This window comes from Marmota flaviventris, chromosome 2 (assembly GCF_047511675.1).
Source record: "Marmota flaviventris isolate mMarFla1 chromosome 2, mMarFla1.hap1, whole genome shotgun sequence".
Classification (NCBI taxonomy): domain Eukaryota; kingdom Metazoa; phylum Chordata; class Mammalia; order Rodentia; family Sciuridae; genus Marmota; species Marmota flaviventris.
The window spans coordinates 118,803,977-118,831,952 of NC_092499.1; the positions used below are offsets into that span (position 1 = coordinate 118,803,977).

Here is a 27,976-nt window from a genome sequence, read left to right on the forward strand (position 1 = left end):
GGGGTCTGGGGCGGGATCCAGGCCCGCGGCCCTGCCCAGCGGGCGGGCTCGCTCCAGCTTTTGCCCCAAACTGCCGCTGCAGGGCCAATCCGGCCTCTGGGGCTCACCCGGGCCGCCTTCCGGGCCCGCGGCTTCCTCCAGCCCGCCCCGCCCCTCGGACTCTCCGCCGCCCCCGGCCCTCATTCGGGCCGGGCCTCGCGGCGGCTGCGGCGACTCAGCTGCGCTCCGCCGCGTCCCCGAGTCCCGGGAGTCGGCGCAGCGCGGTGAGTGCTTGCGTGGCGCGGCACGGTGCGGAGCGGGGTGGGGCGGCCTTTGTCTGCGGCGGAGCCAGGGCCGCGCGGCCTGTGGCAGGGTGGCCGGAGCGCGGCCGGCGCCCCCTCCCCCGCAGCGCCCCGCACCCCGGGCCCCTCCTGGCTCCGCACTTGTGAGCGCGCTGAAGCCGAGCCTCCGATCGGGCCCTGGCGCTCGGAGTCAGCTGCGGGCTCCAGGGCGCACCGCACCCCTAACCTGGCTTTCCCTTCCCTGGGGCCGAGAGCCGGCTGGGGCACTGTCCGGCCCGCGTAGAGCCGCTGTGGGAGGCTGCGTGGGTGACTGTGATGACTGAAGCCCTGGGTGTGGAGCTGGGATGGGGGCAGATCTTGTCATTGTTGGCGGTTCTGGAAGCTTAGCGAAGCGGCTGTCCGGGGCTGGGAGGGAAGCAATCTCTGGGGCCCTGCCGAGGCAAACACTCTGCCTGCCAGCTCTGAGGAGGGGGAGCCGCGGAGAAGAGGAGGGTCCACCGTGTTTGACCCTGAAGAATGAAGGAGTGGATCATTGAGGGACTTCCACTGGCTGCAGTAGGAATGAGGAGAACAGATTCGGGGAAGGACTGGTAGGGGCAGCTTAAGAGGACCAAGAATATTAGGTGGTGAGGCGGGAACGGGATGGGGCAGTTTGGGCTTGGAAAGTCCTAGAGAGATTGGGGTGAGGTAGGATGGAGAGGAGTTGGGGAAGACAGTGGAGGGAAGGTAGGGGTCCAGGGTGGGCACACTAGAGCAGAGGGGATTGAATCTCAGTGCCCCAGGGGCCCTCCATTGCTAAGATTTACTCACCAGTTGGCCGATTGGGGAGCCTAAGGCAGTGAACTGGCAGAAAAGGGGATTTATTTCTAAGCCAAGCCTGCCTAATGAGAAATGTGTGATGGATGACTCAGACATGGGATCTATCATTGAGGGAAAACATTAAGCAAATAGTAAAGCAAAGATTTCTGTGTGTACTTGGTGGGGGTGGGGTGTTTGATTTATTTGAGAAAACCTATTTATCCCCGTTAAAGTGATTGTGGATAATCTGTAAATGAGCCTGATCTCTTCATTGAATTAAGGCCCCAAGTCCTTTTCTTATGAGCATGTGTGTAGTAGTTACTTTCTATATTTGAAAGTAAGGAAGCTGTTTGAACTGTAAGAGAGCTCTTTATTTAGTTGAGCCTCCTCTCTAATTCCCTCTGGCCTCCCAGAAATCCCTAGGAAATCTGATGCTGGGCAGCAGTTTCCTTGTAGCTTAGGGGCCTGCAAATTGATGGGACATTTCTGAAAGCCAGGGAAATGGAAGTCTGTACTTGAAATTGAATTCTAAACCTGTGGGATGGGTTGGGCGGATCTGAGCAGCAGGCAGAGATGGAGGGCCCTGGGGCTGCTGGGTAGGAAGTGGTGGCTCAGGTTTCCAATTTGCTTGGGAATGGGAGTATTGTGGATGTATGCATTTCCTTGATTGCTGGAGTTTCCTAGCTTAAGCACTAATCCTTAGTTAACTGTGGGCCATGGGAATCGCCCCCCCTCCATGTTGGCTGTGCCACAGTCAGCTTAAAGAGTGTCCTGATGTTAATGAAAAATTTCCATGTGATTTTTGGATCAGCCCTGTGAACATCAGTTTTGGCTCTAACACATCATATGGCAAGGAGATTCTTAAGGGAGAAAGCTTTTGCTGGTGCAGTAAGTGGCGTCAGCTGCATCATTTGTCCCATGACTGATCTCCAAAGTTCTATGCGCTCATGGCATCAGTGGGGTCTTCTGCACCCCTGCAGGGAGCTTTCTAATACACTATAGACTCCTGTGCTCTGAGAGATCAGACCATCGAGCTTGTGAGAGGAGAATCCTGAGCTAATGCAGCCTCAGTGTGAGAAGAGGTATTGGGATTTTGACCTAGTTTTCCTCTTGTCCTTGTCCTTTAGCTCTGTCCCCCGCATCTGATGGGGCAGGTTGACTGAATGTCCGAGATGCTCAGATGCCTGACAGCTGGGTTGGGTGCTTTAATGCTTTTGAGGGGAGTTATAGAAGTGGTGTTCTTTCAGAGTACTCCTTTAAGGAGTCTGTGTCATGATCCTAGTGAGGCTGGTTCTGAACCTTCCTGTGGGAATCCCCCTTCCTTAAACACTGGCCTTCTCTGCAGTAGGAAGTCTTCATTATTTGGAGTAGGATTTGGATTTGATACTGAAGTGGGCAGTACTATTTGGGGTCAGAGATACAGTGTGATCCTAGAGCCATGAGTTATATTCCATACACTGGAAGAGGCTGCTAGGAAGTATTGTACAAATGCCTGTTGCCAGATGATTCTTCGTTGGACATAGAGGGCTTGGGCCATCTGCAGAAAAATGACCAAATACAAGCAACCTCTGAGATTATAACTGCATGGGGCTGCTGAGCTGTGGTTCTGAGTCACAGGGTCAGGGGAGAAGTAAGAAGGGAAGGATGACATCACTGTCCATTATCCTCTGAGTGGGTAGGACTTTTCATTGCTGTCCTTTTCCCATGTCCCTAGGCAGTAGGGTCAGGGAAGTCCACCAGCTAAAGAGAAGGGTATAGCCAGGGCCTGGGGGTGTGATGGGGTCAGATGGGGTCAGAATGGATCACACTTCGGGGGAGGGTCACAGATACTGTTAATGTAACCCTTGCCTGCCACCCTGTTTCAGCCAGTGCTGGATTGGAGCATTGGGTTTTCACATTTTGGGGACAGATCTATACTGGGTGTTTAATAGATGTAATCTGATGTGATTATCATAGCAGTCCTATGAGATTAGGGATCCTTAGCACCATTGCACAGACAAGGAAACCCTAGGCCCAGGGAGGGCAAGTCACGTGCCCAAAGACACACAGTTGGCAAATGGTGGAAGTGATCTATTGTCTGCCTAAAAACTGGCTCTTTCTGACACTCTGAAGGCAGCCGCCAGGTTTTATACTCATTTTGGAGCCTAGCAAACAGGTTAAGTAAGGGTCCCCTAGGGTGGAGAAGACTCATCTGGGGAGCTAGGGAGAAGGATGCCCCAACCTGGAGACCCAGAGACTAGTGTTTCTCACAGTGTGGTCAGAGCCATTGCTGCTAGTTCTTGCTGTCCCAGAGGCCTAGTGTTTGTCACAGTGGTGCCTCCAGGAGTCCCTCCTACACCATCTGCTTCTGACTTATGCTACCACCACAGCTGACCCCACCCTCCCTCTCATTCTCTTTGTGATCCAGAGAATAAATGCTCTCTCCACACCCTTAATGTCTTTGGATATCTGTCCTTCCCAGGGGAAATGCTGGAACAGGTGCTTATGGGTAAGACCCTGTCCTGGGAGAGCCAGAGGGGTTTGCAGCTTAAGTGGAGAGATGTCAGCAGAGTCGTTCTGCCAGACTGAGTCTCTTTCTGGGTAGAATCTGTAAGAATTTGGAGGCAAGGAGGCATTGAGCAGAATGTACCTGGGGAAAATGTTCCCTTCCTTGTGTAGAGTCTGGAAAGGCTTCTGACAGGGGTGGGACTTGGAGGCCTGTTTAGGTGGACACCTGGCAGGGCTCTACAGATGGAGGTGCAGGTGCATGTGCTGAGGCCTGCTGGCATTTGACCTGGGATCTGCCCTCTGGTGTGGTCTCCTGTTCTCTCATCCCTTCTTTTCCCCTCTTGTTGTTCCCCTTGTGGCCATCCTTTCTTCTGGCTGGACCTCCTTTGATGCTCAGTGTGGCTTTGACTTCTTTCAGGGCTCTATGCCTTCAGGGGTGTGTGCATCCCTGTGCACATACAGGTCAGCTTCTCAGCCACTGCACAGATCTCTCTTCAAGATGACATCGCACCGGCCATGCCCATAATCCTAGCGGCTCAGGAGGCTAAAGCAGGAGAATTGTGCATTCAAAGCCAGCCTCAGCAACTAAGTGAGGGCCTCAGCAACTCAGCGAGACCCTATCTCTAAATAAAGTATAGGGGCTGTGGCTGTGGCTCAGTGGTAGAGCGCTTGCCTACCATGCTTGCCTAGCATACTGGGTTCGATCCTAAGCACCACATAAAAAAATAAAAATAAATAAATAAATAAGTAAATAAAGGCATTCTGTCCATCTACAACTACGAAAAAATTAAAAATAAATAAATAAAGTATATAAAAGAGCTGGGGATGTGGCTCAGTGGTTAAGTTTCTCTGATTCAATCCCCGGTACCAAGAAAAAAAAAAAAAAAGATGGCATCACACTGCCTTGTCAAGTGGCTGTTGGTCCCTAGAAGATGCAAACACATTTTGGGGCAGCCCCCTGGCCAGAAGAGAGTGATGGAGGCAGACTCGCTGCTGTACATGAGTCTCCCCATGTGCTCAAGCCTGCTGAGGCCTATGGTTTTGCCCCCTCCAGGTTCTGAGCCTTGACCTCGGTGTGGAAAAGATGCTTTAGTGAGGACAGTGTGTTTGGGGAGGCCACTCACTCTGTCCAATGCTTGTTCTGTTCCCTTCTCTTCCTTGTGCTTCCTCCAGGCATGGGGGAAGCAGGTGGAGGATGCCAGGGAGACCTTGGGCTACTCTGCCTGGCAGCCTTGATGACAAGCAGCAGTCCTGACTCACACAGAAATCACTTGGAGAGGAAGACTGGATTGCTCTCTTGGGTGGGATCATGGGACTGGGGCGTGGTGCCCAGTGGACAGCCTTGGACAAAAAAAGGCCCACACTGATTCAGATTGTCAGGAAAAGGGAAGGGCAACAGAAGCGCTTCCCAGGCAACTCTGAGACCCCACTTCCTTCTCCCCAGGGCCTCTACCCATTTATGGAGCCCCTAGTGTTCATTAGGTCTGTTTAGATCCTTTTACTCAGTTGAGTCCTATAATTATCCCCTGAGGATAGGGTTTATTATTCCCATTTTACAAGTGAGCAAAATGAGGATCAGCATATTTCCCTTAAGCCACCTGACTTTGGAGGTGGCAGTGTGAATTTGAACCTGGCTCTCTGACTCCAAAGTCATCTTCTTAATCAGTAGGGCTCATTTCTTGTGATGTCACCAGCCCAGCTTGTGATTATGATCATAGCAAGGGATGGTGGCTTGAGCTCTTCTTTGATGGTTGAGGGGATGAGGACCCAGAGAGGCCAGGGATTTGTCCTAGGGAATGGAGCAAGTGGGTGGTGGCACCTGGTCTGAAATCCATATAAATCGTCGATGTTGTGTTTTCCTTTTTATTTTTTCTTGTTAATTGCAAAAGAATTACATGTTTACTGCCAAAGTAGAAAGGAAATGTAGGCTCACCCTCACTCCCACATTCCAAGGTTGGGTTCATGGTCAGGTTTCTGGATCCTCTTCCCACATACAAACATCTGTCCATCCGTCCGCTCTCCATCTGAACACACATGTACTCCTTCAGTGAGCAATGCACCAAGCTAGAATTAAGGACGTGATAGCCAAATAAAGCAGACATGGTTCCTATTCAGGGAGGTACCAGTATGACATGGGGACCACAAACGGAATGCAGTGGATAACAGGGACCTCCTTTGAGTGGCAGACCTCTGCCTTGGCTTTCCTGCCAAGGGCATCTTCAAGGTAAAGAGGTATTAGCCATGTCATCCAGGATGAAGGATGCATGTTGGCAGAAACCCTGTGAGGTTGGAAAGAGGGTCTTAGGATGTAGGAGCTGAAGCAGATCCCTGTCCACGCAAGGGGCAAGTAGGGAGAAGTGAGTATTGGGAGGTGGGCAGGGCCAAGCCAGACCAGGCTCTGTAGAGGCTGAGATCTTAGCCCAAGTAAAATGAGCAGCCCAGGGATTAACTGTCGAAGGTGGTTACTTGATGCAGTTTATGATTTTATAGCAGTTACTCTGGCTGCTGTGTAAAGCATAGGTCATAAAGGTGGGGGAGACAGTGAAGAGGCTTTGTAGTCCATCCAGGAAGAAATGATGGTGACTTGGAATAACCAGGAACAGAAGCAGAGGTGGAGAGAAACAAGATATATCCAAATATATTCAAGGACTCCTAGCTCAAAAGGCCTTAAGAAAAAGAAAATATTGGTACAAGTATTTGTTAAATATTTGGGCAGCCTGCTTCAGGTATCAGAGCTTAAATCATGATATTAGGGTTCTGTGTGTCTCTAGTTTTCATCTCTGCCTCTACTTATTTGTTTGGATCTGTTCTTTAAATGTTTGGTACTGAATGGTTACTAACAGCCCCAGACCGTATCTTTCCCAGCAATCAGCAACAAAGAGCCTTTACTTCAGACTCTTTTGGCTCTTGCAGAAAAGCTCTGGGGATTGGGTGCAGCTTGGCTCACAGCCCATTCCTGAACCAATCATCGAGAGGGGGTGGGGCAGGGGTTCTCCACTGAGTCAGATCTGGTCACATGCCCACGCTTGTTGCTGGTTGCAGGCTCCCTTTACCTTCCCCCCAGCATCCTACAGACTGGGTTCCTTGCAGGAAGGTGGACCCCTATTATTCGAAGGAGCTAGTCTGGAAGGAAAGGGGCATACTACGATGAAGAATACAGAGGAAAATAATTAATTGTTAAAGACTAGCTGCTAGAGACACGGATGATCTGCCTGGCAGCTGTTTTGCTTCTTTATTAAGGAAGTAAGGAGCAGATAGATATTCAGAAGGAATGGGATGCAGGCCAGGTGGGGAGGTGAGAGTCTATTTTAACTGGATTTGTAATCTAGCCCTTGGGGTTACCTGTCCCAGTGCTGAGTGAACTTGGAGATAATATCTGTGATAAGCTGTCAGGGATATTTCAGGACAGTCAGTAGAAAGTGGGAGAGGGGGCGGAGGAGTGGTCACTGCTTCTCACCATTCCTGCTTTTCACCATGTACAGAATCAATCAATCCTTCCAGAATCCTTAACTGACCCCTGAGTACTTCCCTTACCTCATCTTTGACAGCCTCTCCCAGAGTCCTGTCTTCCTGGAATGTGATGTCATGTCCACTAGTTCATGCCTCTGTGACTGTTCCCCTCTACCCTCTGCCAGGCAGCTGAGTGTCCCCCTCTCTGTGCAGTTGTTACTAAGTCTCCCAACCCCAGTGAATTGCTTTACCCTGTGTGCCCAGATAACCTTGTATAAACCTAAACCTGTGTCAAAGATCTCATTACAGTTCTTTGTTTCCCAAACCTTTTCCCCTATTATGAAATTTGGCATTTTAAATATTTATGCCACTTAGCAGCTTTGTACCCTTGAGCAACTTATTAAATATCTCTCCATCCCTGAATTTCCTGTAAAGTGATATAATAATAGTTTGTAGCATGAATGAATGAATTAATGCTGGAAGGCTTGAAATGGACAAATAACCAGTTTTAGAGGGAAGAAGGCAGATTGCAGGAACAGGAAATGAGTGATCTGTGCTTGATTCCTGGCAAAGTTCTGGAACCAGTTATCAAATAAGCCCTTGAGGAAGAGCCCATCAGGAGGAGCTGGCAGGGCTTTACTATGGTTTTGCAAATGAGCCTTTTTCCTTGTTCTACACCATTTGATTGGTCCCCAGCCAGAAATAGTGAAACCACTCCTGACAGCCTTGGGGATGAGATGGATAGAGGGCACTGGGTGGCAGCACAGGAGGAAACGTCCTCTGTCTCAATGATGAATTGTGGATGGCCATTAATCTGGGGGCAGATAGTTCTTTGGGCCTTTCCTATTCCTGTCCTTTCCCTGAGGACCTTGATGACATATGACCACAGCATGGAGGAGAGAACAACGTTTCTATATGATATTTCTTCTTTTTTTAAAATTTATTCACCAAAAATTATTAAGCATCTTCTGTGCACCGGGAACTATCGAAAACAATACTTCAAAAGCTCAAGGCATGGCTACACACACTGTCAGTTTGCTTACTGCCACTGAATTGTTTCCTTAAACAAGGTTAAAATTGTAAACTTCATGTTACAGGTATTTTACTACATTAAATAAAGAGATCATGGTATGAAGGGATGGACTTGGTTTATCTGGGTAATTGTAATAATAACAAATGGAACATTCTATAAGGCTCCACTCCCTCCCCAATTCCATCAGAGGAGGACAGCAGAGAGGTGAGATAGCAGCAATGAGTGCAGATGACTTCCACTTTGTTTTTTTTGCTTTTGTGGTACTTGGGATTGAACCTAGGGCCTTATGCATACTAGGCAAGCTGTCTATCACTGAGCTACATCCCCAGTCCTGCAAATGACTTGTGATCGTAGGCTGCAGATTTTATAGCCTGTTAGTTTGGTGACCCATGTGACATGGCTCCCCGGTGGTGACTTTGTCAAGATCAAATGGTTTAGGTCTATAAAGAAGGAGGCATGCTTGTTCTTTGTTGTCCAAGGGATTGAATGTGTGGTTCATGGGATTGAATGGGGTCAGTTGGACTATCGTAGACTATATTAGAAGATACACATTGGCTCAGAATAAGGAAGTGCTTTCCACTGAAGAGAGCTGCCTGAAAGCAAGTGGACTATGCTAGGAGGTAGTTGGTACTTGTCACTAAAGAGGGTGAACAGGTGGTAGGGGTGGGCAGAGAGGGGTCCTCTGTTTTCTGTCTCTGTCTTTCTGAGCCCTTGCTGTGTGTCCAGGAGTCCATGAGGTATTTTGGAGTGGAAGCTCATTAGCTTGAGTTCAGTAGGAATTGTTCTTCCCCTAAACATGCTTCATCTCCAGGTTTCCCCATTCTATTCTGTGTACCTGGGACCATTTGTTCTTTTTCTTTTTTAATTTTTATTTTTTGGTACTGAGGATTGAACTCAGGGATACTCAACCACTTAGCCACATTCCCAGCCCTTTTTATATTTTATTTAGAGATAGGGTCTCGCTAAGTTGCTGAGGCTGCCTTTGAACTCACCATCCTCCTGCCTCTGGGATTACAGGTGTGAGCTGCTGTGCCTGTCTCATTTGTTCTTGACTTCAGACCATTCTTAACTCTTCTCCTTTTCAAACAATCCCCAGGTCTCTTCACCCTTGAAATATCCCCTGAGCTGGGCTGAGTGACTGTGATGAGACAGTCTCCAGTTCATATTTTGAGATACTTATTTTAGATGTGGTTTCCTTTTGTGGCTCTGAGCATGGCAATTTTCATAGCCTGGAGAGAGGGGGAGAAGAGAAGGGGGAAAGTAAGGGAGGGATGGCTCCCTAAATTAGTTAGTTCAGATGCTGTAAGAAAGACCCAAAATAACAGTGACTTATGCTAGAACAGATGCTTATTTCTCACCCATGTGACCGTCTGGGAATATCCAGGACTGATGCCGCAGCCCTGCAGGATCCTTCTGTCTTGCTGCTCTGCAGTGCCCAGAGTGTTGTCTTTGGCAGTGTGGCCCTGGAAGCCCCTGCTGTGTGCCAGCCAGTGGGAAGCGGGAGGAGAAAGAAGAAGATAATTTCCTCCTCTTCAAGGGCATGACCAGAAGTTGTACATATCTGCTTCTCTCAGATCCTGTTAGCCAGAAGATGGTCATGTGGCCACATCCGCCTGCAAGGGAGGCTGTGATCTGTAGTCTATCTGAGTGGCCCTGTGCCTAAGTAAAAATTCTACAGAAGGGGAAAATGGCTAGAAGGGAACTGCTACTGGTTTCTGCCAGTCACTATGTACATTTTAATGTGATGATGGCCGCTAATAGCCTGAAGTTTAAGGATATAGTACATAAAAGCTTAAAATACTGATGAAGTGCTATCAGCTTCTAGCAAATATTTTCTTTTAGAATGGGAACATGAAGCTCAGACAGGGGAAGGCACCTCATTAAGACTGAAGAGCAAGGCTGGGCATGGTGGGTGGCTCATGCCTGTAATCCCAGTGGCTCAGAAGGCTGAGGCAGGAGGATTTTGGGTTCAAAGCCAGCCTCAGCAACTTGTAAAAAAAAAAAGCACTGGGGTTGTGGCTTAGTGATTAAGCACACATGGGTTCAATCCTAGTACAAAAAAAAAAAAAAAAAAGATTGAGTAGCAAAATATCAGAGCAGGAACTGGAGACCAAACTTTGGACTTACTTTCTGCTATTTTAAGGAAGTCTGGTTGAGGGGGTGACAGAGCTAGGACTGGTCCCTTGAGGTCAGAGAAGGGGTGGCTTTGTCTTTCTCCAGCCTTACCTGGGGAGCTGCTCATTGTTCTTCAGGAGTCTTGGGGCTATTAGGACCCTGAGGTGCTTTTCAGGGGCCCTCACTATATTTTAAAATGTATCCTGTACTGAACTGTACCAATTTATGTGCATATCCATCTTCCCTGTTGTAGTCTGCTCCTTGAGAATAGACGAACTTGGTCGCCTCGGTCCCTACTGTCTCCCCCCACCCCCCAGGCACTCAGTGAGTAGTTAAATGAATTTCTGAGTACATGACTGAATCTATATTGAAGGACTTCTTCACTTGCAGATAATAGAAACTTGACTCAAATGGCCTTAAGGTAAAAAACAAAGATTGGCTCAAGTATTTGGCCGTCTAGGCATGCAGCTTGCTTCAGATATAGCTGGATCTAGGAGTTAAGATATTTTCAGAGCTCTGTGTCTCTCTGATCCTTCTCATCATTTTTGTGAGAAATTTGCCCAAGGAGCCTCTTCAGGGATTGGAAGGAGTTGGGGCTTGGGAGATTGAGTGATGCTGGTGGTCATGGAGGGGTTAAGCAGTTCTTATGGGGCATCCCAGGTTCAGGGCATTTTGACCCAGAGCCTAGTCTCGGCTCCCTTTGTTTTGGGTTCATGGGGATGCATCTTGGGTCCTCTCTTGGAGCGTCCCTGTGGCACCTACTTCTGCTGGGCTCTCTTGGTGCTGTGGAATTCTCAGTTCTCTTTGATTCTGGGCTGTCAGGCCACAAGGGTGGGCTTCCTGGGTCCATAGTCTAGGAAAGGAACCCAAGGAAGCAGGCCAAGTGCCCACCCATGAAAGCCCCTCCTCCTTCCTCTGGAGGAAAGGACAACTTGGCCCTTTGGGGAGTCCTGATCAAGAGAGGTGCTTCCTGTGCTCCCCAAATGCACAGAGTCAGCAGACATGCCCTGGTGACCCTAGGTCAGCAATCACCTTGACCAGTATGGACTACATGTACGGACTAGCTTGTCATAAGAAGGGTCTTGAGAAGCAGGCAGAGGAATGTGGGTTTCCTTCTGTAGTGAATAGGGAACCATGGGAGGTTCTTGAGCAGGGGAAGAATGTGAACAGATTCCTGTTTTGGATGCAGCTGAGAGAATGAGTTTGGAGGGGAAAAAGTGGAGGTGGCAGGCACCCGCAGCAGTGGGGCGGTGGGGGATGCAGCCCAGGAAGAACAGATAGGACTTGGTTCTGTCTGGGGGTGAAAGAGAGGAAGGAATCTGGGAGCTCCTTCGTCCTTAGTGCTGGTGCTTTCTGCGGAGTGTGGGTAGGCACTGTGGAGGCAGCTGCTGAGGTTGTCCTGTGGGCTGCGGTGGCCCTTGTAGGGCAGGAAGTGGTGCCTGCCAAGGGTGCCTTTATGAATGGAGCACGGGAGGCTGCTGACTCAGCAGGCAGCAAGGCTTTGAGGCCACCAGATTTTGGACCGGAAGTGTCTGGAAAGGAAGTGGCTGCTCAGGGCTTCCCCACTGTGGGTGGCTGGGGCTGGCCAGGATGCACCCGGCTTAGCTGAGGGACTCCCTCAGCGCAGCTGCTGGGGATGGGGGAAATTTGGCAGGGATTGGAAGGGTTGAGCCTGGGCATCTGTGACTGGAACCAATGCTTTGGCTCTAGGTGAGGTTTGTTGCGTGGACAGGCAGAGAGGTAGCAGGCCTGGCCTCAGCTGTGTTAACTGGCAATTGACACGACATTAACAAATTAATTTATCTGGGCTGGAATTTTTTTTTTTTTTCTCCTGCATAAATACAACCAAGTCATGCAGCCTGTCTGCCAGGGTCATTAGGAGATGGGGACCATTCGTATTCTTGCTGATCGGGGTCGGCTGGCATAGATGGACACTGTTTACGTGGCTTGAGCAATCAAGCCTGTGGGACACAGGGAAGAGGCATGTGCAGCCTGCCTGAATTGGGCACCTTGGGGGAGATCAGACTGGAAGCAGGGCTGTACCCAGGAAGTCTAGGGTCCCCTGGCCTAGGCCTGATTTGTGGCCATAGATCCACTTCTCTCTCAGTCCTGACTTCAGCCTTAGATGTCACCCCCACTCCTGGCCTCTTTCATTTCTGATGGGTCTTGGTGACTCAGTACACATGTGCTTAACTAGCAAATAAGCGTCTGAAGCCCGACACTCACATACTCGGCTACCTCCTAGTCCTCTCCCCTGGGAGTTTCTGTAAATTCCCACTTGCTTCACATGCCCATCACGGAACCCTTCCACGCTCTTTGCCTCAGTGAATGCCCTCCCAGTCATTGGGGCTCACAGCCAACCAAGGACAGCCTTGCTACTTCCTTTCTCGCTCCCCACATTCTCTACTGCTGTCACTTTTACCCAGACCTGCTTTGTCATTTTGGTACAGGTCCCCTTGATTATTCTGCAGTACCTGTCAGGTTAAACTTTAGGAAGCTCAGCCCTGACCATGCCATTCCCACTCTTCGAGAACCTTCAGTGGCTCCCAGCTGCCTTCGGGGCAGAGTGCACACCAAGGGCTGATCCCCGAGTCTGGCTGCAGTCTGAGTTCCTACTGTCCCAGCAGTTCTTGTCTCGAGCCAAGGTGATCTGTGCACAGCCTTGACCCACAGCAGACTGGCCTTGCGTTCCTTGCTGCCTGGCCGCCTTCTCACATTTGGATGCTCATATTATAGGACTGAGGGTGGATGCCAGCTGCCCTTGCCCACCTGTCCTGGTCCAGCCTCCCCACTGACTTCCTCCTGCAGCTCCTCACCAGGCTCCCACAGCCAGGAGTCTTGCGGGTGAGGGCAGTTGCATCCTTCTTCCAAGCCAGTCCTGGGGAGCTGAGAAGAAAGGGCCTGGGCAGGACCTTTGCAGACAAAGACCTCATTTCCTTTTCCTCTTCTCCACAGGCAGGGGCAGGGCAGTCTTCCACCACGGAGAGCCCAGCTGTCGACTGCCTCACGGGAAGATGCTGCACAGACCGGTCAGCCCTGGCATGGGTGTACATGTGGGCACAGCCCTGGGGGTACTGTGCTTCTGCCTCACAGGTGAGGGGAGGGTCAGCCATCATGGTAATGTGTGTGAGAGTACTCACTCCCACCTGGGCTCCAGCTAAGCTGGTTTGGCAGGCACACACTCATTTCCACCTCTTGGGATCCAGGAGGCAACCTTCTTTACCTTTCTTAGCATCCACTATCTTGTCTGTAGAATGGGTATGTGAGCACTGTGCACTAATGTAGTGATAGTGCAGTTTCCTGAACACACCGCGTGTTCCCTCCTCAGGTACCTTTGCACGTACCATTTCCTCTGCTTGGAACTTTCTCCCCTAGACATCAGCATGACTCCATCCCTTATTTAATTCAAGTGTTTGCTCAAATGACATCTCCTCTGCAAGGTTTCTCTGGCTACCTTGTATAAAATAGCATGCCATCCTTTGTCCCTCCCCATCCCCTACCTCACTGCATTTTTCCAAGTGTTCACTTCCACCTGACATACTGTACTTGGTTATTGGGAGCTGCTACCCTGCTCAAAGAGCAGGGTATATCTCCAAGATCAGGATGAGTATCTAACACATAGTAGGTACTCAGTAACCATATTGAAGGAATGATGTATACCACACAGTTCTTGGTACACTGTAAAGAAATGTCTGCCTCCCAGAGAGTCGTGTGTCTGGCGCCATCTTGTGGTCATAAGGAGGTAGTGCATGTCTCTACTGTGGCGAGTCTGATTTCTCAGTGACTCCCCAGGGCTACTCCACATGTCCCTTAGAAGGGATACTCTGGTCCTGCTGGAAGGGGATGAGAACTTGCTCAAATTCTCATGGGTTTCAGTAAGAGATCCGGAGCTAGCTTAAGACCTTTTGAGATCTTCACACACTGCAAAGATTATGTGTGTAATTTACAGTAAAAATATTAACCATAAAATGCTGTTTTCCTAAACCGTCCATGGGTGCTATATTCAGTTAGCTTCATTTCAAGACCAAGCTTCACGTATCTTGAGTGTGCCTACCCAGAGCCCTTGCCTAATGTAATTGTTACCTAAGAAACGGCAGTGCTAGCCTCCCGGAGAAAGGCAGCAGACCCTGCCAGTTTTCCAGAGCAGTGGAGGAGAGCTACAGCGGAGGCAGAGGTGCCTGGGTTGGGAGACTGCAGGGGAACTCCAAGGGATAGTGGCAGGAATGGGAGAGAGGATCCTGCCCCTGTCTGGGAGATCTGGACATGTCCTGGGGCCTGCTCTAGGGCTGGAGTTGACCTATGCTTCCAGGATTCAGGCTCCTGTCTTCCCCTCACCCCAACCCATCAGCACATTCATTATTCTCCCTCCTGAATCAACTTTGAATCTGGCCACGTCTCTCCATCTACTTCTACTCTCCAAAGCCAAGTCACCACCATTCCTTATAGGGACCACTGATGTCACCCCTAACTGCTTTCCCTCCTGCCCTTCTACCGTCTAGTCTCCCTCTGCAGTGGAGCCAGAGTGAATTTTAAGCATTATGCCTGATTAACACCCCTGACCCCATGACTTCCCATTACAGATAAAAAATCAAGAATCAAGCAAACAAACAAAAGCCCCTAAATTCCTTATCTGGTCTCTCAAAATTCTCTGCATATGGTTCAGACAGGCCCTCTCCCATCAGGGTACCTTCTGGATGGTTTCATTCTGGGTCCTGCCTCAGAGCCTTCCCACCTGCTGTTCTACCTGGGACACTCTTACACCGGCTTTCTATCTCAGCTGAATATGGATTCTTTCAAGAGCTTGTGATTTACCACCACCATATTTAAAGGCATGGCTGTTCTTTTTTTCTTGCATAAAAGCTAATGATATTTACTTAGGAAGAGAAGAAAAGAAAAAGCACTTGTCATCCTCTTATCCAGAGAAAATCGCTATTAGCATCTTGGTGAATGCCATCTTAGGTTCCACTTCCCAGTTTGTAAAACTAGAATGTTAGGGAGCCCAGCAGATGCAAAGTACCTGCCAGTGGTGCATGCCTGTAACCCAGTGACTTCATGGGCTGAGGCAGGAGGATCCTGAGTTCAAGGCCAGCCTGGGCAACTTAGCAAAACTCTGTATCAAAATAAAATATGAATAGGGCTGGGAATGGAGCTCATGGTAGAGCACCCCTGTCCCTGGTTTCAATCCACAGTACTACATACAAACACTTAAAACAGTACCCTCCAGATTTTGTAAAAAGCTATTTTCTTTCCATTCTAGGGGTAAACCTAGGGGTACTTTATCACTGAGTTACATTGTTATTTTATTTTGAGACAAATAAATTGCTGAGGCTGGCCTTGAACTTGTGATCCTTCTGCTTCAGCCTCCCTAGTCACTGGGATTAAAGGTATGCATCACTGTGCCTGGCTACCACCTTGCTTTCTAATCCATCCTCTGCTTCTTTCTTTCTTTCATACCCTAATCACAGGCCTGTGAGCATTTGTATGCTACTTTGTCCCTCTCTCCCATTAAGATATATGCTCTGCAGAATGTAACCTTGGTCTCATTCTCTGTTGCTTTCCTAACTCATGCTTGGCACATAGTAGGTGCTCATCATATTCTCCTTGACTGAATAAGGAACAAAGGCAATGAACTTACTTTGGGTCTCAGACCTAAAAGGCAGGGTGGACAGAGCCTAGGGAGAGCTGAGGAGAGAAGGAGGATCGGGGAGGCCCCTCCTCACCACCCACCCCATAACCCTTCCCCCAGAAGCCATGGCAATCCAGGTTCCTGAAGACCCGGTGGTGGCCCTGGTGGGCGCTGATGCCACCCTGCACTGCTCCTTCTCGCCTGAGCCAGGCTTCAGCCTGGCACAGCTCAACCTCATCTGGCAACTGATGAACACCAAACAGCTGGTGCATAGCTTTGCTGAGGGCCGGGACCAGGGCAGTGCTCTTCCCAGACCTGCTGGCACAGGGGCAACACTTACCTGAGGCTGCAGGGTGTGTGTGTGGCTGACGAGGGCAGTTTCACCTGCTTAGTGGGCATCCAGGACTTTGGCAGCGCTGCTGTCAGCCTGCAGGAGTGGATTGCCATCCTCTGCCCCACTGCCCCACCACTGATCCCAGGACCCTAGCCCCATTGCTGACCCCTGTGCTCACAGGCACACATGCCCTTGCCCTGCTCTGCATCCCCCTACCCTTATTGTGTCCTTGACTCCCTGCTCTCTGCCATTCTCCAGCCCCCTATTCAAAACCCAGCATGACCCTGGAGCCCAGCAAGGACCTGTGGCCTGGATCCATGGTGACCATCACTTGCTCCAGCCACTGGGGCTACCCCAAGGTCAAGGTGTTCTGGCAGGATGGGCAGGATACATCCTTGACTGGCAATGTGACCATGTCGCAGATGGCCAATGAGCAGGGCTTGTTCGACGTGCGCAGTATGCTGAGGGTGGCGCTGGGTGCTGATGGCACCTACAGCTGCCTTGTGTGCAGCCCCATGCTGCAGCAGGACGCACATAGCTCTGTCACCATCACATCCCACAGCAGCCCCACAGGTTTTTTTGTTTAAATATTCCTCTGAGGGAGGGGGCTTCTGGTTCTTTCTACAGGGGCTGGGAGGATCTAAATCTGTCTTCTATTACAATCTCCCAGAACAATGAGATGTCTGACAATGATGAGGAGAAAGCTGAGGGGACCCCAGGTGGTGGCATGGTATCAGTGTTTGTAGGCTTTCTTGACTCCAAGGCTTTTCAAACTTCAGGGTAGGATAGAGATGCATCTGGTCAGCAGAGAATCTTGGTATAGGAAGGGGAGCAGTCCTGCTCAGGAGGGGAGATTGCTGGCTGGAACCCCTGAGAATCACTCAGCCCCAGTCCTGGACCCCTGGGATGGATCTTGTCAGTCCAAGGCCAACCTGTTGTTTCCTCTCAGACTAGGGGGACTCCATATCTGAAAATCCTGTTTTGAGGTCTAAAGAGAAAATAGGAAGATGGAACAGGGACTGGGGTTTGATGGTGGAGGAGGCTGTGGGGGGTATAGAGTCCCTGCCCCTCCTCACTGCCTACCCCTCCGGTCTTATCCTCAGGAGCTGTGGAGGTCCAGGTCCCTGAAGACCCGGTGGTGGCCCTGGTGGGCACTGATGCCACCCTTCACTGCTCCTTCTCGCCTGAGCCTGGCTTCAGCCTGGCACAGCTCAACCTCATCTGGCAGCTGACGGACACCAAACAGCTGGTGCATAGCTTTGCTGAGGGCCGGGACCAGGGCAGTGCCTATGCCAACCGTACAATGCTCTTCCCAGATCTGCTGGCACAGGGCAACGCGTCCCTGAGGCTGCAGGGCGTGCGTGTGGCTGATGAAGGCAGCTTCACCTGCTTCGTGAGCATTCGGGACTTTGGCAGCGCTGCTGTCAGCCTGCAGGTGGCAGGTGAGCACCAGGAGTGGGGTGCCATCCTTTGACCCACTGCCCTACCACTGATCCCAGGACCCTAGCCCCACTGCTGACCCCTGTGCTCACAGGCACACGTGCCCTTGCCCTGCTCTGCATCCCCCTACCCTGATTGTGTCCTTGACTCCCTGTTCTCTGCCACTCTCCAGCCCCCTATTCAAAACCCAGCATGACCCTGGAGCCCAGCAAGGACCTGCGGCCTGGGGACATGGTGACCATCACTTGCTTCAGTCACCGGGGCTACCCTGAGGCCGAGGTGATCTGGCAGGATGGGCAGGGTGTACCCTTGACTGGCAACGTGACCACGTCGCAGATGGCCAACGAGCAGGGCTTGTTTGACGTGCGCAGCGTGCTGAGGGTGGTGCTGGGCGCTGATGGCACCTACAGCTGCCTGGTGCGCAACCCCGTGCTGCAGCAGGATGCACATGGCTCTGTCACCATCACAGGTGAGGGGGCAGGATCAGTTGGGGAAGGACAGAGGGAGAAACTGCCTCTTTTTTAAGTAGAATCTCAAGGTGGTCAGAAAATTTTTTAAAAAATCACTCAGATTTTGGGTGTCTCAAAATCTCCCAAACAAGAAGTTCTTAAGAGACTTGCTTTAATGAGCTGATAAGAATCATTTATAATATTTTCTCTCTTAAGCATACTTGAGATGGTGCTTATGCTTCTTACATACAGGAAAAGTGCCTGCCTGGAATCTGGAGGAGTGGGTAGGAATTCTTGGGCAGCCACAAGGCACACCCAGGGACTTGGTGAGGGTGCTTTCCTATAGGAACTTTTCTGGGTGATGTGAAGGCGTTGCTGAGTCCATGGGCACCATTTGATTCTAAAGCTCTGGGAGACAGTGGGGCCTCCTCGGGTGGTCAGCCCCCTCACCTGGGTCAAGGTCAGCCCTTCTCCCTGCAGACTGGAGCTCCCTAAAGGCACCGGTTGGATTGGCCAGGGCTGTCTCTGCTGCCCCCATGTGGTCAAGATGCCCACTAGACCCAAACTGCCTTTTGGGTGATCCCTTAATCTGTTTTTCAGGTCCCAGTTAGCCCAGGTGCATACCCCTTGCATCTGGAGGTGCAAAGAGGGCTCAGATCCACCTTCAGGTCAAGGGAGGCAATCACCATCTATGATTGGTCCTGAGAAGTCTCCGTCCAGTCCTTTCATAGCCTGTTTACTTAAGTCTGACTTCTCAGTTCCACAATCTGGGCCATCTGAGTTTTCCCAGGGACCTCCACATCCCTGAGGTCAGGACAGCAGGTCCTGTGTATCTGCTTCTCTTTTTTTCTTTTCATGACTTCTGCTTGACCTTCTCAGCCCACCCAGCTTCTTATCTCCTCTGGTTTCCTGTGTTTGCATAAACCTCAGGGCTCACTAACTTATTCCTGTCTTGCTTCTCCCCCTGGAATGTGCTGGGCCTTCTGTGGCCTTCACTTTTTTTTTTTTTTTTTTTTTGGCATAGGGGATTGAACCCAGAGGTGCTTAACCACTCAGCCATATCACCAGCCCTTTTTAATATTTTTATTTAGAGACAGGATCTTGCTGAGTATTTCAGGGCCTTGCTAATTTGCTAAGGCTGGCTTTGAACTCACAATCCTCCTGCCTCATCCTTCCCAGCTTCTGGGATTGCAGAGCTGCTGCACCCGGCCATGTGTCCTTTGCTTCTGAGGAATCCAGAGCCAATGCCCACCCTGCTAATCTTCTAGGGGGCAGGCTTATTCTTCTGTTTCCCTTAGGCATTTCCTTTCTGCCAGCCTAACTGCCCAGCCCCTCCCTAAGCCTGAGACCATCCTCTCCCTGGAGGCCCCAGCAGGTGCCTCGTGAGAGAGTCACTGTCTGTGTCCTAGGATGTTCTGAGCTATCTTGACCTTTCAGAGAACAGCATATGATCTGGAAGGGGAAAACAGTGTGTTCACAATAAAGACCAAAAAATGTAAGATGAGTGAGGTGGACAGAGAACATGAAGCTCTCATTGGGGAAGAGGGAGGAATTTGAGATCATTTGCACGCTGGGTGCTGCTGTGTGCAGAAAGGGCTTTTGAGTTATAAATGTGATTGCAGGAAGAGCATTTACTCCACTGGAGAGAAAATTCTGTATTTTACACTTTAGTAGCTAAGATTTAAAGGGGTTCATTTAGGCTAGTGTTGCCAAATATGTTCCACAAATGAGGAAGCTGAGGTTCAGAGAGAAGAGGGTACTTCTCCAGGACCACAGACCAGCACTGTGGCTCTGAAACTTTTGGAAGTCAGGCACCTCTTTAAAAATTGAGTAAATGATAATTGTGATAGTTTGCATATAATTCAGAGGGTTCATGGCCCCTCTAAACTTGTCGGCAGGGGGTCTGTGAATCTTGGCTCTCGCACTCTGCAGCAAGCTGATGAACCAGGATCTGAATCCAGCTTTGGCCTCCCAGCCTAATTTTCCCTCCTCCCTGCCAGCCAACCTCCTGGTTTTGTTAGAGCAGGTCTGGCCTACTTTGGAGCCCTTGGCCTGCATTTTGTTCGGGCAGCTTTGTGCTTTGTAAAACATTCTGGGATTCAGACTCTCAGTCCTCCAGCTGGTCTCTCCCACACCTGATGGGGGTTAGCGATGTTGAGTGTGCCATGCCAAGCCTCTCCACGGAGAGGACTTTCTGGACCAGGATCTGGACATGGGGCCTGAAGAGGAGAGTCTGGGCCCCAGCTGGCTCTGTCCTTTAATAGGTGAATGAGGGCGAGTCTGATCTGTGTTCCAGGGACCACCATTAGCTTATAGGTGAATGTAGAAAGAGACATTCCCTTTGAGGATTTCTGCAGCTCTGTCCCCTCCTTTGCTGCTGAAGCCCCATCCTGGGATTTCCAGATATATTTTCCTTTTGGGGGGGCAGTCCTAGGGATTGAACCCAAGGGTATTCTACCATTAAGCAACATCCCCAGCCTTTTTAAATTTTTTATTTTGAGTCAGGGTCAGGCTAAGTTGCTGAGCCTGGCCTTAAACTTGATATCCTCCTGCCTCAGCCTCCTGAGTCACTGGGATTACTGGGGTGTGCCACTGTACCCAACCAGGTTTTTTTGTTGTTGTTGTTTTTAATGTGTGCTCCTTGGACTGGCCCTCCTGGCTAGCCATGTCAGCTCCTGCTGACCTGGGTGTTGGGCTCCTTGGCTCACAGTGTCCAGAGCAGTAGTTTTGCCAGCCACACCCTCTGAAAGTAACATCTGCTGCAAGCAGATGCAGTGGGAACTTCCATGAGCTTTTTTACTGCTTATGGTGCATCTGTCCGGGTGCCTCTGCAGCTGAACTGTTACGGACCCTGCTGGCTAAACTGCTGGTGGCTTCTGAAGAAGCTGCTGGCCCTGTGCTGCTGATGCCATGGCCATGTGTCTGCAGAGAGTGAGGAAGGGAGCACTGTTTTTGTTAGATTTTTTTTCCCCAAGACTCTTCCCAGGACCCATAAAGGGACCTAGCTGGGGGATGGTGAGGGTGATAGGCTCATGGAGGACTGTGCTCAGAACAGCTTCTGATCCTAACCTGGCTTGGGGTATGCAACTCCTTCTCTTTTGACACAAGATATCTAACAGGAGGTGGGTGCCTCAGTGTTTCACGTGACTGTTCCCCTGGCAGGGCTCCCTCAGACCTGCATGAATCCTTGAGGAAACTCAACCCTCTCTCCAGGGCCCTCATCTGGTACAGAACTAAGAATACATTTTCTGAAAAGGACCAGAGAGTAGTAAATGCTTTATGGGTCACATACGCTCTCTGCCTCTGCTTCTTTTTCCTTCTGTTCTTCCTTCTCCTTCCTTTTTTTTTTTTTTTTTTATAACACTTTACAAATGTAAGAATGAGTTGTAGTAGCAGCTCAGGGGCTGTAGTAAAACAGGCCACAAGCCAGATTTGGCCCACAGGCTGTAGTACTGACTCCTGATTCATAGGATGGGGATATTGCCAGGTGGGGCCGGAGTGGTCAGGAGGCCTCCCTGGGGCATGACTCAAGCTAGGTGGAGAGTTTGGGAGCACTCTTTGGAAAGGGAAACTGGCAATGGTGTGGAGGCTGGAAGGAGCCAGGTGTCTCTGCAGAAGGTGGTTAGGATGCCAGTTTGGCTGGAGTCGAAGTTCCTGCAGTGAAACTAGAAGGAGAGGCTGGGAGAGGGTAAGCAGCAGCCAGATCATAGAGATCCCTGAATCATCCGGAGAAAATTGAAGCATTATTCTAAAATCAGTAGGGACCCTTAGAAGGCTCTTAAACATTACTCAACTGTAGATTTCCAGGTGGAGGCCTGTCTTCGACAGCTGTAGCCCTGTCAGGGTTTGGCAGGTGATTGGAGAAGAGGTAGCGGGAACTCAAGTGAGCTTCATTCATGGTGTTGGGGGCAGGGAGGGTGGGAGCTGCTGTTTGTACCTTGGAGTTAGGGGGTGCTGTCCTCAGGGGTGTGGGGCCAGGGATAACAGTTTCCTTCTCCCCTCTTCCCTCTCAGGACAGCCCATGACATTCCCCCCTGAGGCCCTGTGGGTGACTGTGGGGCTCTCTGTCTGTCTCATTGCACTGCTGGTGGCCCTGGCCTTTGTGTGCTGGAGAAAGATCAAACAGAGCTGTGAGGAGGAGAATGCAGGTGAGCGAGGGGGTGCATGTGTGTACACACACGCGGGTCTTGGGATATGTTGCTGTCTTGATTCATTTTGTACTCTTATAACAATATCAGGGACCAGGTAAGGTAAAGAGCAGAAGTGTATCAGCTCATGATTCTGGAGGACGGAAAGTCCAATATCAAGGTGCTAGTCTTGTTGCATTGTCACTTGGCAGAAGGTAAGAGGGGACAGCACCAATCCAACTCATGATTATACATCATGGGGTAAGCGTGTGTCTGCCTTGGTGTGCAAAACCTTAAGCTGCTGCTGTTGTGGGCTGAGGGTCAATGCGAGTTGACTTTGGGGATTGGTAGCTGGGCGAGTGGCCATTGGTGGGTGGTACATGGGCAAACAGATAGAGGCATGAGCCTAGGTGTCAGCAAGGAGAATGGGGAAGAAATGGGCCAGGTGCAGGTAGGTGGGTGCCTGTGCTACGGATGTCTGGGTGGGTTAGTGGAAGCCTGGTGGGTAGACAGAGCTGGGTGCTCATGTTGGAGGGTGGCAGTTGACTGGGTTGGTGAGTGAGTGGGCAGGTAAGTGTGTGGGGTGGATGGACTGGCGGAGGAGTCAGTGAATGGGCCTTGGCTAGGTGAGTGGTGGGCTGCAGGCTGGGAGCTTGTTCACACTGTCCCAGGACCAGCTCTGCTCTAATCTCAAGCCCCAACCTTGTGCCTGGCATTTGGATTGTAGGTGATGTCCCAGGTGGGGCAGTGCAGGGATGAAAGCGGGGCTGAGAAAGTATTTTGTTTACTCTGAGTTCTTGTCTTCCAGGAGCTGAGGACCAGGATGGGGATGGGGAAGGATCCAAGACAGGTGAGTCTGAGCATGGAGCTGGTCCTCTTGCTTAGGGGAACACAAGGGAAGGAGAGCAAACTTGGGGAGCTGAAGGGGCCAGATTTGCTTTGAGGTTTGAGTGAAGTGCATCCCTGGACTGAGGTCTCCTATCCCAGAGTCGACTCTTTGCTCAGAGCTAGCTCTCCTGAACCCCTCCCTCAAACTGCTCCCTTTCTCCTGCCTACCTTGGCCCAGATGCCAGAGTTGATGACACCTGATGAACCCTGCACTGTGCATTTTGGGGGCTTCTAAAGGGTGGGAGCATGGCCTCAGGAGACAGGGCAGAGTGGGCTGTGTCCTCCGAGCAGTAGCCTTCGGCAAGCCACTGTGCCTCTCTGGCCTCAGTTTCCTCTTGTGTAAAATGGGGATAACAACAGGTCCTTAGGTTTTCTGGGTTGATTTAAATGGGATAATACATATGGAAGAAAATGTAGTACATACCTGGTGCCTAGTAAGTGCTTAATACACTGGAGTCCTGTTGCCATTAGGCAAAGAGCTGTGTAGCTTTGGGTGAGGTGCTTTGCTCCTCCAGGCTTTAGTTCCCCATCTATAAAATATCAACCTGGTCCTTCCCTGATGGCACCAGTGCTCTTTTGAAGCCTTCTCTAGTGACTTCATAGGAAAGTGCTTTTCAAAGGACACGGAGCTGGAAGACCTGGAGACCTGCTTGGGGCGGGTGCTGAGGCCCTGGTGCCTCACAGCTACTGGAGGCCTCACTTCCAGGAGCACCCGGGCTGGGGGTGGCAGGTTCTCACTGAGCCGTTTGGAATGGTTCCAGTTGACACCGCTTCCCTGCCCACCCCCGCACGAGGAAGGGCAGAAGATTGACACCTGGGGACTGCTATAAATTATGCCAATTAATTCTCACGTGTTGGTGCCCATGTGGCAGGCGTGGAGACAGCCCTGGGATCAGGCCTCATTTTTCATGCTCAGAGGCAGATGTCATTGGCAGAGGGAGGGAGTGGGGAGAACAGGTGGGGCGGAGAGTTGGGCAGCCTCCGTTGCACATGATCCCAGGCTCCCCTGGGGACATCTGCAAATACACCAGCCTCCTTTTGCTCCTCACTGCACTGTCTGTACAGTGAGCTCAGTGCAGCTCCACTTCTCCAGCAGAGCAAGGTGTTTGTCCCCAGTCTATAGATACAGAAAACTGACAGAAAGGGGAATGACAAGACACAGAGAGTGGAACTGGGACTTATGGACTAAAGCTTAAGATGGCTTCCTAGGGCTCCTCCCCTGGTGCAGTGATGGTGTCCCCATCCTGCCCACCTCTTCCTCCTGCCCCTTCCTCCAACCTTTCCCTCTCTCACTTCTCCTGCTTCTCCCGCACCCCCATTTTCCATGGTTTCTCCCTCATCTTAGCCTCCTCCTCTTTTTTTTTTTTTGCAGCCCTACGACCTCTGAAACACTCTGAGAGCAAAGAAGGTAAAGTCCTATGGTGCTGAGCCTGCCTGTCTGTGCATTCATGCATCTGCATAAAGGAGGGTGGGTGGTCATCACCCTTCACTGGTGACCTGAGGCTTCCCCAGAAAGCAACCTTCCCCTGGTGAGATGGCAGAGGGCTGAGTAACCCAAGTCCTAGCTAGCTGCTCTGATAGGACCCATGTGACAGAGGCTCACCCAGGCCAGGTATTTCTTTCTCTCTCGTAATAGTCTGAGCATAATGAGTCATAAAGCAGCTGATGGGCTGGGCCAGTTTCCTCTTTCTAGGATTCTGTCCTTTTCAGCTTGAAGCTTCCATCCCTAGGTCCTCAGGCCACTCCAGCTCCACACCCCTCCAGCTCCACACCCTCTCCAAAGGCAAGAGGGGAAAAGGAGGGAGGGAAGTGTGTCTTTCTAGAGTGTGACTAGAAATAGCTCCCTTTGCTTCTGCTTGCATCCCATTGGGCAGGACATAGTCATGTGATCTGTAACTCAGGTGAGACTGGAAATAAAGTTCCCAGCCAGGTATTCACATTCCTGGTGTTTAGCACTTGGTTAGTCAATATCAATTGTTGTTAAACATATTATTTTAACCTCAATGGTTATCTTAGGGAATGTAGGGAAAAAGTTGTCTTCCTCCTTGTTGTTTGGAACCAAATGAACATAGAAGACTCGAGCAGATGGGGAGAGGGTGCCCGCTTGGTGCCTGAAGACAGCTGCAGGGAATGTGGCCCTGTGGATGAAGCAGTGGGCTTCCTGATCCCGCCTCGCAGGGAGGCAGCCTGCCTGCTCTCCCCAGGTGTCTGGCCAAACTGGATAACCACAGAACAGTGCCCGGATGGGAGAACTACTTTTCCTGGGGAAACACAGAGAAGGAGGGGCAAGGTGACACATGCCCCTGAGGTTTTCTTCTAAACACTCTGCTCAGGCCAAGATGTGGACAGAGGCCAAGTGGGAGTTGTCGCTCCGCAGGGAGGTCAGAAGCCAGAGTGGAGGAGGTTCCTCTCAGCTGTGTTCTTAGGAGCATCCATGTGGGAAATTGAGGAGGGGCTTCCTGCTGGAGGAGGGGGAATTGAGCCAGGCCTTGGAGGGCAGGGCAGAGGGGCCCTCAGGAAGGAGCTGTGCCGGGTGAGTGGGCTGGTGGGGATTGAGAGGTGGTCTCCCTCAGGGCCCTTCCTCGTCATGCCTACTACCCAACTCCTGTGTCCATGTCTGGGCCTCTAGCACAGAAGGCTGTCAGCCTTAATGCCCCCCCCTCCTTTTTTTCTTCCCTCATGAAATGCAGATGATGGACAAGAAATAGCCTGACCAGGAGCTGCTGCCCCTGCCTGGGGGCTCCCACCCTCTGGCTGCATTGGGGCCTCCGTGTGAGCCTTTCCTCAAGAGATGAGTCCTGCTCTGACAGGTTTGCCTGTTCTTCAAAGGATGCGGTACACAGACTACCCTGCAGCCTTATTTCTCTCATGGACACGATTCCCAAGTCATCCTGCTGCCTTAGAACTCCAGCAACACAACACCAAATCTTCCTGCTGCTTTTTCTAATGGACACAATACACAGACCACCCCACGTCCTTAATCCCTCCAAAGCCACATGAGCCATCCGGCTGCCATTTTTCTCCAAAGGACACAATATTCAGACTAACCTCATGCCTTATTTCTCCAAAGACATACTACACAGTCACCCATCTTGTTTCCCCATGGCTCTGATACACTAGTTACCATTTCTTAGCCCTTTTCCTATCCTGTGTGTAATCATATCTTCTTGAGTCTTGAAACTCTCTCCTGCCTCCTTTTGCTCTGGCCCTGGCCTTGGCCTTGGCCTTTTCCCACCCCCACTGAGACTGGGCATGCTCCCGGCCACACACACAGGTGTGCAGAGGCCTGCAGCAGCACGTGCTGGACCACGTGTCATTCCCCCACCCACCTGGTCTTCCCTGTGCCGCCCTGGGCTGTGCCCTCTCCTCTGCCAGCCTTCTGGTAGGAAGCTGGCATTGGTCACACTGGTTCTCTGGGGGTCTGTAGAGGGCTCCCCGGGGGTCAGCTTTTATTCCTCTGCTTTTCCCGCCTTTAGAGGTTTTGTTCCTTTTATTTACTCTGTAAATTAATGTTCGTTGAGCAACCACAGGGATCAGCCCTGTGTTAGATGCTGAGGGCCCTGTGTGGGAGGCTGAGTCCCTCCTGCAGGATGTCTTCCTCCTGCTGGGAAACAGCTCACTGTGCTGTGGCCTGCTACTCCTGCCCTGCTCCCTGCTGTGCCCTCTGTGCCCACAGCTTCTGAGATACCTCACCCCCATCCCATCCGTGTCCCTCACCCAGAGCCTGGAATGGGACAGAACCCTGGAGAGAGAGACGCCCCCTTGCCACACTGGAGAAGCTGGTGGTTTTGGAGGGTCTTCCCAGGTGCAAGCTGCAGGCAGGAGGCTGAGGCCTCTGGACCTTGGGTAACAGCCTCACAGGCAAAGTGGGACACCTCTTCTCACTGACTGGAGCCGAGGGAAAGAAGGGACTGCTTCCTCATCACGGTGCTATTCTGAAGCCAGTGCAGACACCTCCTGGCTCGTCTCTGGCCAGCCCCTGGCCTGCAGTAGAGTAGAGCTTCACATGTTCTGGTCCTCCTGATACCATCTCTCCTTACCTTGGGAATGGAAGACGCGAGGATTTCTAATTTAAATGTGGGACTCTGTAAACTGGGGATGTACTTTGGGAAAAATAAATGCCTTGGTCAAAAGCCTTTCCTCTGTGACGTGTCTGGATGCTGTGGCAAGGGCCTCAGGTCTCAGCAGGAAGGAGCCCTCCTGGACATTTCAGGCTAGAGTCGGGTCTCCGTGGCCCGGTAACCCCGTCAGTTTTCTGGCCTAGTTTCCTTCTTGAAAAAGTGAAGTTGACCCACCAGGAGGCTAGGCTCTTTGTGAGGGGCTCATCCCACTTATGGGAGTGTCACCAATTTCTTTGCCTCAGAAAAGTAATCCTAGGCTTATTTAGGGCCTCTGCTAAAGTCCCCATTTTACAGATGGGGGAGCTGGGGCCCAGGAAGATGCTGACACCAGGAAAAGGGGTTCTACATGATATTATCTGACCAAGTGGAATGGGTACTAGGCTGGGACTCAGAGGCCCAGGCTCAGGCCCTACTTTTTTTTTTAATATACAAAGGATTGAACCCAGGGGTACTGACCCATATCCCCAGCCCTTTTTAATTTTTTATTTTGAGATAGGGTCTCACTAAATTGCTGAGGCTGGCTTTGAACCCATGATCCTGCCTCAGCATCCTGAGCTGCTGGGATTACAGACATGCACCACTGTACCCAGCCCTAGGCCCTACTCCTGCCCTGTGATGCTGAGCTGGACACTGACCTTTTCTGGGCCTTGGTTTTCTTGGATGAAAAATCTACTGAAGTTTTAATTATTGTCCACGCAGGAAATCTAAGAGTGGGGATGAATGTGGCAGGTTTCCAGAACCAGACTCAGGGATGTGTGAGCCTGCAAGGTGTATTCCTTTACCTCTGGATGACAGTATCTCTGTACTGGACCAGTGGTCAATTTCAG

The 27,976-nt window shown here is 50.9% G+C and overlaps 1 protein-coding gene across 1 annotated transcript; it reads left to right on the plus strand.

The window, feature by feature from the left end:
- The first annotated feature begins 161 nt into the window (after nt 1–161).
- Cd276 (CD276 molecule) lies at nt 162–27,147 on the plus strand. Its single transcript, XM_027925882.2, is given in 12 exon segments — nt 162–263; nt 13,120–13,257; nt 15,911–16,091; nt 16,093–16,117; nt 16,119–16,242; nt 16,383–16,697; nt 17,228–17,566; nt 17,737–18,033; nt 22,027–22,161; nt 22,949–22,990; nt 24,401–24,436; nt 25,719–27,147. Coding segments are annotated over 11 exon segments (1,596 nt in total). The 5' UTR covers nt 162–263; nt 13,120–13,178; the 3' UTR covers nt 25,742–27,147.
- The last annotated feature ends 829 nt before the right edge of the window (nt 27,148–27,976 follow it).